The sequence below is a fragment of the Callithrix jacchus genome, chromosome 11 (genome assembly GCF_049354715.1).
Source record: "Callithrix jacchus isolate 240 chromosome 11, calJac240_pri, whole genome shotgun sequence".
In the NCBI taxonomy this organism is placed as follows: domain Eukaryota; kingdom Metazoa; phylum Chordata; class Mammalia; order Primates; family Cebidae; genus Callithrix; species Callithrix jacchus.
The window spans coordinates 46,112,347-46,126,101 of record NC_133512.1 but is presented as its reverse complement, the minus strand read 5'-3'; the positions used below and the strand labels follow the sequence as shown (position 1 = coordinate 46,126,101).

Here is a 13,755-nt window from a genome sequence, read left to right as displayed (position 1 = left end):
CCTTTAGATTTACACAGTTGCTTACCCACAGGTGGTCCATCCTACATACTACTCCTTAAACTATCTCACATGTAAGCCTTATCGTGTTTCTCTCCTACTTCAAAACTTTAAGAGAGTCTCTCTCCGTGGCTTTTCTGCGACCTCACTACTGGGTGCCTCTCTAGATCCAACTCTTGTAGCAGCCCCCCTTTCTTCCTATATTTCAGGCACATTGAACTATTCATAGGGGCACAAAGGAGTGTTGTGATGCTGCCTGCCTCTGTCCCTTTGCTCCTGCTGTTGCTTTTACCTGAAATGCCTTTTTCTCCCTGATCTATCAGATTCAGTTCTCATGTGTCTAGTATAGTCTAGTGAATTCCTGTAAAAAAAGTTTTTCATTATTTCTCCAGTCAGATATGATTCCCTGTGTAGTATTCCTATTAGCCCGTTTGGGAATTCTATCAAAAGACACAGAACACCGTATTGTACTATGTAATTACTAGTCATATTCCATGCTACTACACTCTACCTATTAAGTCAGAGGGCATGTCTTATGTATTTTTGCATCTTCTATATCTAGTTCAGTGCATGACGCATAATGAATGTAAACTGAATAAATACATAAGTTGAAGACAAGAACTGTGCAATTAGAATTAATTAAATGTGTCTGGGCACGGTGGCTCATGCCTGTAATCCCAGCACTTAGGGAAGCCAAGGCGGGCGGATCACCTGAGGTCAGGAGTTTGAGATCAGCCTGACCAACATGGAGAAACCCGTGGCTACACAAAATACAAAATTAGCCAGGCATAGTGGCACATGCCTGTAATCAACTCAGAATCACTTGAACCCAGCAAGCAGAGGTTATGGTAAGCCCAGACCATGCTACTGCACTGCAGCCTGGCAACAGAGCAAGACTCCGCCTCAAAAACAATAATCATAATAATAATTAAATGCAGCAAAAAAATCTCATAGCACAAAGTAGGAACTTTTACCATGGCATATTTTTCCATCACCATAAAATCCTTTTGGACATGAACCACAATGATAGGAACCAAAGGTATTGAGGCACTCTACTCCCTCAAAGCAAGGCTTGGAGTCACATTCATCAACGTCTTCCTGGCAATGTTTGCCTATCAAAATATAGATCAAGAGCTTAAATTATTTAATTTGAAAAACATCATATGTCCAATGGGCTCATTATATAACTTCTTCTGCTTTTTATGTCTGTCCTTCTAACCACAAAAGAGCTGCCATACATTATGAGGATAGAAGCATGCTGTTTTTAAAACTTATTGTGCAATCGAATATAAATTCACTAATTATATTCCATTTAATATTAAACCAGACCTATCAAGTACATAATTTTTTTGTTTGCAAATAAGATGAGTTAAGAATTCCATTAATATTTAAGGCAAAAGTTTCATATTACAGCAGTAAGTTAAACTTTAAAAATTCAGTGATTTTTAAAAGTTACTTTGGATGGTTGTCTATTTAGCTTAAGGACAGATTGTTTAGTTATTGCCCTGGCTGTGAAAAGTCATGAAAATTGTTTGTGTTACAAAAGTCAGTATGCCCTTCATAAAAGTTTTTGAGTTGACGTGGTGCTGTTTGAAATGCTGAACCACTCATCTGAATGAGTAAATTCAGTCATATATGGATGGTAGACCTTATTATAATAAAGTTTATGAGGCAATCGACATATGAATTCTTTTAAATATAGTCTACAGTGGAGTAGAAAAGAGAGCTACATTCATAGTTCCAAATGATAAAATTTTTGTTTTAAAATGCTGAAGAAAATTAGAAGACATACACATATGCTGCTTAGTTCCATTGCAATGTTAAAATAGATGTCTTTGGGAAAAAATACCAGCTCAATAACTATATATTTACTTATTAAATATTTACATCTATTAAATATAAAGAAAATATTCACATGAGTTTTTTAAAAGCCATGGGAAATTAAAGGTTGGCAGTCATATATTCATTTCTATAATCACACATTTTAGGACTATGAAAGAGTTAGTGATACGCTAACATTTCATTTGATTTCAGCTTTTTACCATGATATTTCTAAGTCAATGAATTATCAGTAAAACCTCTCTGAAGTGACAACTTTTATATTTTCCCTGGCATAATTCCTTTATTTTTCCATATTATATCTTAATAGTAATACATTTTAATACATTTCTCCCTACCAAATATAGGTAGAAATGTTTAAGAACCTGCAAAACAGGTTCCTACGTTGCTATTAGTTATAAAAATTGGCAAAGTTGTAATACTGTATGGAACTTACAATTTACAAAAACAAGGAAGGGATACAGATAGTAATTACGTTTGTAATAACTTTTATTCAAATTGTGAAGATTTGTACTAAAATCTTTAGGGCCACATATTTGCTTGAATAATCTGTAGATGAGTGTTTCAAGGAGCTTTTCTTTCTAATTCGTTTATGAGGAGCAAAAACTTACCTTTGAGCTCAGGTGGACAATCACAGGAATAACTGGGAAAACCACTAATACATCTGCCAAGACCACAGGGGTTGGATTGGCACCCACTAATGTCCACATCACAAAGACTGCCATAGAAGCCAGGCAAGCAGACACACAGGTACACTCCACTCCCTGGAGGAGATTTCCTATCAGACACACATGATCCACCATTCAAGCAATCACAAGACTTCACTGTCACCTACAAAAGAAAAAAAAAAAGAAATGTCTTACTTTTCAATAAAATTATTTTCAGTTAATGCCCCAGAAATCATGACAGGCATGTGTGTTTATGTACAAGTGTGACCAAATCACTTATATTTGCAATTGTTATCAGTTCTATTGTCAGGTTAAATGTACTGTAATATTAAATATACACACACACACATACATGTAATATAAAATGGTATTAAAAATAGTTTAATAAGGTCAGGCGCGGTGGCTCACGCCTGTAATCCCAGCACTTTGGGAGGCCGAGGCGGGTGGATCACGAGATCAAGAGATCGAGACCATCCTGATCAACATGGTGAAACCCTGTGTCTACTAAAAATACAAAAAATTAGTTGGGCATGGTGGCGCGTGCCTGTAATCCCAGCTACTCAGGAGGCTGAGGCAGGAGAATTGCCTGAACCCAGGAGGCGGAAGTTGCAGTGAGCCGAGATCGCGCCATTGCACTCCAGCCTGATATGTATCAATTTCTGTCATGTGAGTAGAACAACTTAAAAAAAGTCATTAAAGTGGAAAGCAGTTAGTCACCTGGGTTATTCACAAATCTAGAGAGCAAATGATCTCCTGAATTACCGGATTAATATGGCATACAACACAGCTGCTCTTCATGATATTACTTCAGTGTAAAAGTGTGTTCCCAGTTTCAAATGAATAAAGGACCCATAAACAGTGTGCAAGTATTAAGTGCTTATGACTGACATAATCAAAAGAAAAAGTCGATAAAGAAAGGAGGTATAGCTGCCAATTAGTTATTTCAAGTCATATTTATAATCTTGACTTCTAATTCAACATCTCGGATTCTTTCACTTGAAGGAAAAGGGTATAATTATCAATCTTAGATTAATCACAGATCTTTCATGAAGGTGGAGCTGAATGAGTTATCTTTGTCATAGTGAGGTGCTAAATATAATAGTATTGAAATTATTAATTTAGATCTGTGCTTCTGGGCTTAAGACTCTCTCTAAGGTTTTATATTCTTACAAAGCATAGTAAAAGTTTTGGCAGTTTAATTTCCCAAACAATGTTTAATAATTTTGTTGGTCTTTACAACCAGGAATATGGCTTGTATTTTAAATTCAAATAAATTTGTTAAAATTGCAAAATAATCCAGTGACACTTATGTAATTATAAAGATTACCTCAATCGTGACTCTAGTTTCTGCATCACAGTCATCATTAAGGCGTAGAGTAAACTGTTGGGGAGTTAGTACCTCTGTTTTCCACATAAAAAGCCCTGCAGAGGAAATATTTGCTCCTTCAGGACCAGAGTCCAATGTAAAATAGATGTCAGAACCTTCTGGATCAAAGGCCATGAACTGATACTCAAAGTTTTCACCATAGAATGTCTGCAATTTGTCTTGCAATGCTTGAATCACTGGGGGCTGGTTGTCTGTAACAGAAAAGACATAACTTTATACTGTGTGCTTCTGAGAGCTCCCACAGAGACATGCATTTTGATAAAGACTGAACTCTGCTAAGTTCCGTTAGCCACTTTCATTTTTCTTTTAAACATTCTCAGTAAGTTCAATTCCATTGTTAGACATATGAAAGTAACTGACAGGTGTGAGACCTGGAGCATTGCTACGAAAGTGTGAAAAGTGCTTTGGATACAGCACAGAATATATAAATACACATCCACCAGCCACACTGGAGGCTGCGTCTCTTCTGTCATAATTTACTTCTTGCTGTTGACTGACTCTCTATCTCTTTCTCTCTCTGGCTGTGAACCCTTTGCACTCTGTTTCTTTCAGCTTCACTTTCTCCCTCTACTCTCTTTCTCTAGTCCTCCCTCACTGCCCATGACTGCCCTGTTTCTTTGGATGCTCTGAATGTTTCTCTCTGTACTTGCCTCCCCAGCTGTAATACATGGGAGCCATTAGTCATACTCATCTTCTGCTCAGAGGTTCATTCAGTGGTTGAGTGAACACACTAAAAAGGTGACTATTTTAGGCTGGGCATGGTGGCTCACACCTGTTATCCCAGCACTTTGGGAGACCAAGGCAGGCAGATCACCTAAGGTCAGTAGTTCCAGACCTGCCTGGCCACCATAGTGAACCCTTGTCTCTACTAAATATAAAAATTAGCAGGCATGGTGCTGGGTACCTGTAACCCCTGCTACTCAGGAGGCTGAGGCAGGAGAATTGCTTGAACCCAGGAGGTGGAGGTTGCAGTAAGCTGAGATCATGCCACTGCACTGTAGCCTGAGAGACAGAGTGAGACTCTGCACCCCCCACAAAAAGGAGGCTATTTTAGGGGACAGGCAGAGTTCCCTTTACACTTATGAAACAATTGAAACCCTCTTTTTACTATTTTTATGTTGTCTTATATTTAAAAAAATAAAGTCTACATTTCCAGCCCCTTGGCTTAACAGTTGGGACAAATAGCCCCATTGCATTGTACTAAGTACAAACACTCTGCTTGCACCCACAAAGCAACAATGTCAAGAGACTGTAGTTCTGGCTCATGTTCTGCCCTGGCATAACTTTACACAGGCAGCCTAATTTATTGATCTTAAATTCCTCATCCTTAATATGAGAGATTTAAAAGACATGATGTTTTTATGACTTTTTATGACGTTGAACACTATGAGACTATTATAAATCAATTGATCAAACTATAGCCATTAAAAAACAGAGGCACCAATTCAGAAGTTGTATTTTCCTCTCTTGCACTGTATTTTTCCTCAAATTTCTATTGCCTTTCCACATCATTCCATGAGTCTTAACACCTAAGCAGTGAATCATCTGGCAAATGTAATGAAACACAGTAATGAAATATGCACATCAAATTATAATGATATTACAAAGCATTGTATGAATATAAAGTTGTATGACTCCCTTAAATAAAACTACATGGGGCCAGGGAATAGTTGTCTCCTGTTGTCTCTAATAATGTCTGGTCACCCCGTGAGGAAAGAGAACTTAGACACCTATATGGAACCAACATAGCTGTATTTATGAAAGTGAGGAAGTTATATGGCATATGACTATAATTTGGGATTTTGTTTGAAACAAAGTACCTCAAAATCATCTGTACCCAATATGATACTCATCACATCACAGAACTGTAGTGCTGGAAAACACTTGACAGATTACTGAATTCAGATACCTTGTTTAACAGGTGCTGAATCCATGGCCTTTGAGCTTAAATGGTTAATAATGTCACAAAACTGAAAGAGGTAAGGCTAAGCACAGGTAATTGTGTGCAACTGAATTAACAATTCCCATTTCTTCCATTAATAAATCATGTTTGCTTTCCTAATCAAATATTAAAATGAATATCCTATACCCTCAAAGTAAATTTGCAGTTAGGAGAGATGCTAAATTAAACACAGAGGTCATTCACCTTAAACACATTTATATAACTTCTGGCTGAAAACCACCTTAAAAAGTGTGTTGTATAGGAAACATTTGAATTAATAAAGAATAACTTACTTTCTAAAAATGACCAAGTAAATGTTGAAATTTTGGGTCTACAAACAAAACAAGGGCTGGTTGGACTTTTGTCACCTTCAAAGTAGCAGAGTCCATCAATAATGCACGCATTTTCCTAATGGAAAATGTTTAAAAAAGAAAACATCAATAAAGTACTGCTATAGTTAGTATATTTAAAAACTGTACATAGAAGGATAGCAGTGTATATATACCAATCATTCCAGTGAAAGCATATACATCTATTTTGAAGATGAAATAGTATTTCATACTTCATAATCATAAGTGCTTATTAGAAAATAAATTACCTGAATATGCAAATATCTATAAAACTGATCAATTTGGAGGTAATAAAAATACATATAAGTTTTATCTCTGCAAAGTTATAGCTTATAATTTATAAATAACATGGGAGGAAATCTCTCATTTGGTATTTTCCACTGCTAAACTCATCCTGGGAGTGCTTTATTCAAAATAAAATAAAACCAACTTTTTTCCCTCCACAACTTATAAAATCATATTGGGTTATAGTTATCTTCCATTTCCCTAGCAGCCCACTATGTTCTATGAACATAGCCAATGAGACTGGACCTATGGCATAATTATCCACACTTGATAATGAATATCATTACACAAAACATTTGAAAGAGATGCTGATAAGCACAGAAAGAACATTAAATGGAGCAACTATTCTTGGGAAAAGACTAAATTTTATTCAGGAGATACGAACTTAGCTCATTTTACAAAAATCTCCTTTAATACCCTTGGAAAACACGAAAGTTAGAGTGAAATAGCTCCAGGAGAAGAAAACAATCTTGATTAATAATATTTTTAAAATACTTATGGACATATGGAAATAAAATATTTGGGAAAAAATTAAAATCACACAATTTCTCAAAGATTTGAGAATCAGATTTGATCTGATGAAATCTCAAGAAAACAAATTTTAAACTTAGAAAAAATAATGCCTTAAAATTTTCATGTATATAAATATTATTTGTATGCAACTCAGCTTTGAAGAATCAAGTGATATTATATCCATAGTGTTTGTTAAGTCAGCAGTTCCCATGTGGGACAGCACTTTTGATAATACGACAGGCTGGTGGCGCATGCCTGTAATCCCAGCTACCAAGGAGGCTGAGGCAGGAGAATTGTCTGAACCCAGGAGGCGGAGGTTGCGGTGAGCGGAGATCGCGCCATTGCACTCCAGCCTGGGTAACAAGAGCGAAACTCCGTCTCAAAAAAAAAAAAAAAAAAAAAAGAAGAAGGTGACTGCAACTCAGCTCAGGCTGTGCTGCTGTTCTGTAATCCATCAAGTGGCAGGTATTCACATGCTCCAATAAACTTAGTTGCCAGGAAATACTCCCCATGAAAGTATTAACGTTATACATTTTACAAATTTTAACCAAATGTATGTCATTTGCTGCAAAGGAGGCTGGGTAACAACATGAGATATCTTATTAGAAAATCATTATTACTACTGAAAAAACAATGTAGGTAGGAGTGAGGTAGTCAATAATTCAGTATGGACTTCCTATTATAATTTTTGGAAGTAATCTGCCATTTCAATATGTTAAAGGTAGAAATCTCTTCCTTGCAGGCAGAGTAACAATTTCAATTACCTAATGTAAACTTGAGGAAGTCTTTTCTCTATTAGTCTTTCTGATATAAAAGGGAAAAAACTACAATTAATATGCCAACAGCATAAGAAATGAAAATACCTATGATGTAAATGTGAAAATAAATGAGAGAAATACATACCTTTATAGTACATGAGTCATTTTTATAGAGACCACAAACTTGACAAGCACCATCATATATGACCATTATTTTGGGATTACTGAATTTATAACCATCATTAGATACCTGTAACATAATAGGTCTATAATGAGATGATTTCTCTAAATGTTCTGAATTGTTATATGTATTTACTTTGTTTAAAATATGAAGATGTCTTTTTGTTTTTTACCTTCAACTGCCACTTCCCAATTGGTTTCTCACCCACCAGATCTATGGTATCAAACCGCTGAACATCAGTGGGCAGCTGACAATCAACAGCTCTGCTATTCTGGAAAACAGTCTGTGTATAGATGGCTTTTCCAGGCATCCATTCACTGCTATTATACTGAAGACATAGTGAGAAAGCAATTAACCTCTGTTCAATTATGGGAATATTTTGCTAGTAAATTACCTATAATCAAACATGAATTTTAAAATATATGCCTATTATAATGTAGTAAATAACAAGGAAACAAAAGTCACATTGGGAGTGAGTTTTAGTCAGAATAATGAAAAATGTATATATATTAATATGATGTAAATTGCTCCCAATAAATCATGCATTTCTTGGTGGTTCAAATCAAAGAATTTGCCAATATTGGCCATATATAATGTTACCATATTATATATGTTATATACATGCTACCAATGTTACCATATTATATATATTATATATATGTTACCATATTGGCCACTATGTAATGACTTTTGTAGCAAGAGGAAACACACTTGACTATATAGTTGACACATAGTAGATTGATTTTCTGCCCAGAAATTCCTTCATTTCTCCTGCAAAAGCTTCCATCACATACATCTACTTGAAACTGTCCTTTCTGCCCTCTACACAGTTCTCACAGGGCCTTTCATATTCCTACATGACCAATCTCCCTGACCATGCTTAACTGGTACAGGGGCTGACCTAAGCTAGGCCAATATTTCAACTACTCATGATAATTTAGCTTTATACCCACAAAGATGTCATGTCACTCAACCTCTGAGAGCTTGAGTTGTAAGACACAAACTATGAAGTGGTTGGTGTCCATTTTTTCACTATGGAGAGAAAGCCAGTATATAGTCATATGAGAAAACAAGGCCCATAGACAAAAGTAGAATTGATACAAACATAAACACACACACAAAAATGCACACATACTGAGTCTTCATGGTGTTCAATCCCCAAGTTCCAAATTTTTCTTGAGAATTCAGCTACATTTTTGTTTTTGATTCTCTAAGAAATATATTAACATCATACCAACTATTTTTGCTCAAGTTAAATTATTAGTAATTTAAAAGTAAATAAATTCTATCTAGTTCACCCTACTTACTAACTCAGTGGCATATCATGCTTAAGCTACACTTTAAGTATTCTTTTTCAGTATTGAAAATGCATTGGTGTCAAAAGAGGAGAAGCCAAAATAATTTTCTGGGTACTGGTAACTACGTAGGAAACCAAAAGCTATATTTTGTTGCCAAAATTTAGATTTAGATTTTTCTTTGAAACTTATGACTGTAAAATGTTTTCAACCACTCAGAATTTGTCTTGGAGCATGCTGATGCTTCAGTATTGTGGGTCAGCAGGAAAAGGAAAGGAAAACATCATCACTCTTGTCTGCAGCTAATAGAAATTATGTTTTTGAAGATTTAATGATCAAAAGAGTAAGCTGCAGATCTCCATGTTTAAGTGGGTGTGCAGGGTCTGGCCTAGCAGCACTATCGGTGGTTTCCCTCTTGTAGAGGAAGAATGACAATAATTTCTCAGAGTAGTCATGATCTACACTTTGGTGAATGTAGATTCTCAGTTTCTTGTGTGGAAAGAAGACTCCAGCCAATGACCGAGAACATAGAGACTATTTCCACCTTTCTGTTTAGAGGGGCCTACCCAAAATGGGGAATATACAGTGTTCTATTTCCTTTTTATTCATCAATATTTTGAGTCTATATTATGTGCAGAGGATATTTCATTGTAAAAAGAGATCACAAAGAAAATGACAACATACAATTTTATTATTGCAATAAAAGAGACTCAAATAGGATATAATACAAAAGACGTTATTAAGTCTAACTAATTAGCACAGTCAAAGGCGGCTTCAAAATATCAAATACTTTTCTTCCTGAAAATAAAAAAGGAGACTGCTACTTGGACACTGGGAGCAGAAGTGGAGAGTGTGCAATTCACATGGACGGAGAGAATGGCATGAGAAAAAGACAGGCATGTATGAAGTAGCATAAACAGGAAGTTCAAGCTTGCAAATAGAGACAAGAGCTAAATCATAATGTGCCATCCATTTCTTGGATAACATCTTGTATTTAATCCCTGTATTTAATCCCACAAATAAGCAACTTTAAGATTGGATTTTGTAGAGTCTCAACTGCTTTGCAGGAGGAAATTAAAGAAATGCTTGGGTGGTTGAATCTCTAGCAAAAACTTGCTTAAAACTACTAATACAAAAGCAGAAAAAAGCATGTAAAATGTGTTACAATTTATATAAAAAAGAGTTATCTATCAATTTCTTGTACCAAGGAAATATAGTAAGGATTAACCCGAAAATAATGAGAGTACAAACATATTTCAATGAAAAGAAGGGGTGATGGAAAGCAGGTGACGGGGATGACAAGAAAGTAATAATTCTATGTGTATAGCTTTTATATCGCTTGAACTCTTAGTCCTATGACACTTCATATACCCTCCAAATAAGTAAATAACTAAAATCAACCAAAGTGTGGAAGAAAGTAAAAATGGAATACAAACGTTTTTAAAACCTAATTGTACCATACATAAAACAGATAGCCACTCTAAACAGAGTAGAAAAGAAAATAGTTAATCTAAGTCACTTTGGAAAGTAGTATTTGCCTATATATTATGACCTTGTTTCATAAATTTGTTTTTCACAGAGGAAAGGGTTGGAATTTCTGAAACGGACTTACACATACACTTATATTGAGAAACTAAGTAAATAGATTGTGGATAATGAGAGCCAGTTTTTACTTGTAAAGAAAAGGGAGAGGAGAAGGCTGGAGTGAACCTGATGCTACTGCAATATAATCAGGAGTATCCGTAACAACTCACAGAGATGATAGATAGCTAAATAGATGGATAGGTAGATTGCTACATGTGTGTATGAGTGTACATATACAGATTTTCTAACTGTAGCCATTAAAAGGGCCAAGAAGCAATAACTACCCTGTAACAAGAAGCATATCTTACACCCAAGTCTTGAACTTTAAATGACCCTCTTTGATAAATAAAACTAGATTCTTTTGAGAAATGGCTGATTCTAGAGTTGGAATAGGAAAAATATGAGTCTGGAATATTACATGATGCCAGAAAGTGAGAAATTGTTCAAAAAAATATAGAAGCAAGTTAAAAGGACATGAAAACCAATTTGTAATGGCTCCCAATGGTCAAAGCTGGAATAATTTAAGCAGCCAAATAAAGAATGGTAACATTGAATTATAATTCATGAAATCAGTTTCTATTAGTCTATACTGGCATGAGTAAATAAACGAATAAATAAATTGGAAACAAGGAACAGCTCTTTCAGTAGAATTCCAAATAATATACGTAAAAGAAATTATAGAAATAGAAAATCGCCACTGGTAAATACCAAAGTAATAATTGCTACAAGGAAAAATGATAGTTGGATACTAAAATCAGGAAGAAGAAGTCTGAGGAGCTATCATAGATTTTCACAATCTAAAAATGTCTCCCCACAACGTATTTACTATTTACAATGGGAAAAACAAGAAGATACAGTGAAGATACATGGCAAAAACCCCTTCAGTGATCAAAATTTACATTGCTAGTGATTAGATACATTGCATCATGAAAGTATGCACTAAGAATTGTACAACATGGTATGACCTCAATCTAACCCTAAGAAAAGGAATATTACACAAAATAACTGACCAGTGCTCTTCAAAAGAATCAAGTGTGCAAAAGATAAGGAAAGATGGAGCAGTATCACAATATGAAAGATATTGAAGAAACATGACAACAAAATGCAATATAAAATCTTAGACTGGATCCTGAATCAGAAAAAGGGCCATTATTAGTTGGACAACTGGCAGATTTTGAACAAGGTTCAAAATCTAATAAATAATAATAAATTAGTTAATAGTATTGTATCAAGGTGAATTTTCTGCTTTGAACAATTGTTTTATGGATATGGTTTATAAATATTAACCTAAGAGAAACTGGGTGAAGAATTATTGGAAACTGCATTATTTTTAAAATTTTTCTGCAAGTCTCAAGCTATTCAAAAATAAAAGTTTTTAAAAATTACTTCATAAAATGGGAAGTCATTAAGTATTTTGCATGATATGCTTTCCAAAATGCTAGATTTTGAAGACGAACCCAATTTTCAAGGAGAACTGAAATTTAACCTAAAATGTTTAGCAGGTATAGACTCATGTTGATGGCAGGGCAAGCATATTCCATACAAAGTGAATGCAAGGCTTTGAGCAGGGCCCACGTTGGTGGCATTGGGGATCCTAAAATGGTGGCATATTAAACAACCTTGACTGAAGATATGATTCAAAGGCTAGAAAAGTCTTTAAAACGCAGCACTGGCAAGACTGGGGCTAGGTGAGACAAACTTAACTTCAGTGTAATGTAAAATAAAGACAGATATGCATTCTAGATTTGGTTTGGGCAAGTGAACATATTTCTTTCTTTCTACAGTTCTTGATATGGTTTAGCTCTGTGTCCCCACCCAAATTTCATCTCGAATTGTTATCTCCATGGATGGAGGGAGGAATGTAGTGGGAGTTGACTGGATCATGAAGGCAGTTTCCCCCATGTTGCTCTCATGATAGTAAGGGAATTCTCACAAGATCTTGATGGTTTAAAAGTGGCAGTTTCCCTCTTAGCTCACTCTCACCTGCCGCCTTGTGAAGAAGGTGCCGGCCTCTGCCTTCCACCATGATTGTATGTTTCCTGGAGTTTTCCCAGACATGTGTAACTGTAAGCCAGTTAAATCTATTTCCTTTAAAAATTACCCAGTCTTAGGTAGTAACTTTATAGCATTGTGAAAATGGATGAATACAGTTCTGTATAACATGTTAGAGGATTCCAGATTTTATTCTGTATTTATCACAAATTCGGAGGAAGTGGAAGGAAATATGAGGGAAATCACAACAAATAATGCATCTGAAAGTAAGTACAAGATGTGCTTTCCAAGAGAATATAAATCTAAAAAATTATCTCCTGACAAATCACTTAATTTTCATGTGATGTCATATGATTTATTCTGGCAAGACTAATATAACGTCTATTCTCTTAAGTGATATTAAAATTACTTACATGTACTTTTCGATTGTGTCTTATTACTTTCTTGGGATTAAAATATTTCATAGCTTATCTAGAAAGGCTCTACCCATAAAATCCTGAAGTCAGCATACTTGTATTTAACTATTTGATAAAGACACATACAATATTTATTTCCTCCTGTAAATTCTCAATTTCAGAAACACATTTGGCTTCATCAATTTAAAAATAAGAAGAATATTAAAATATGATTTGCCATTTTAAGTTTTCAGCTTACCCACATATACTTTTGAAATTTAAAGAGTTATGCTTAAAATAAAATTTCCATTTGTATAAAGACAAGGAAGACCATTTAAATAATAATCAAAACTAAGATATAATTTGATATACTAATGTTCAAACTGATCATGTCTGTTTCTGTGGCCTTAAGATAAATACCAGTTTTTCTGGAGGTGGTTATTTTCTGTCTAAAACCCATAGTAAAAATATATAGAGAATAAATACAATTAGTTATCATTTTTTGGTTGGTAAGAGAGAAAGGTTCATATCTAGTTTATGCAGGATGTCTTGGCTAAAAACAATCTCTA

The 13,755-nt window shown here is 34.9% G+C and overlaps 1 protein-coding gene across 3 annotated transcripts in view; it reads right to left on the bottom strand.

Moving 5' to 3' along the window:
* VWDE (von Willebrand factor D and EGF domains) overlaps window positions 1–13,755 on the bottom strand; it is an 83,732-nt gene that overhangs the window by 28,782 nt on the left and 41,195 nt on the right. For all 3 annotated transcript variants that reach the window (XM_035253740.3, XM_035253742.3, XM_035253741.3), the window contains exons 14-19: window positions 8,093–8,248; window positions 7,885–7,989; window positions 6,127–6,241; window positions 3,832–4,082; window positions 2,448–2,667; window positions 972–1,109 (exon numbers count right to left, since the gene is read on the bottom strand). In XM_035253740.3, coding sequence (XP_035109631.3) covers window positions 972–1,109; window positions 2,448–2,667; window positions 3,832–4,082; window positions 6,127–6,241; window positions 7,885–7,989; window positions 8,093–8,248 — 985 coding nt within the window. The remainder of the gene's footprint in view (window positions 1–971; window positions 1,110–2,447; window positions 2,668–3,831; window positions 4,083–6,126; window positions 6,242–7,884; window positions 7,990–8,092; window positions 8,249–13,755) is intronic.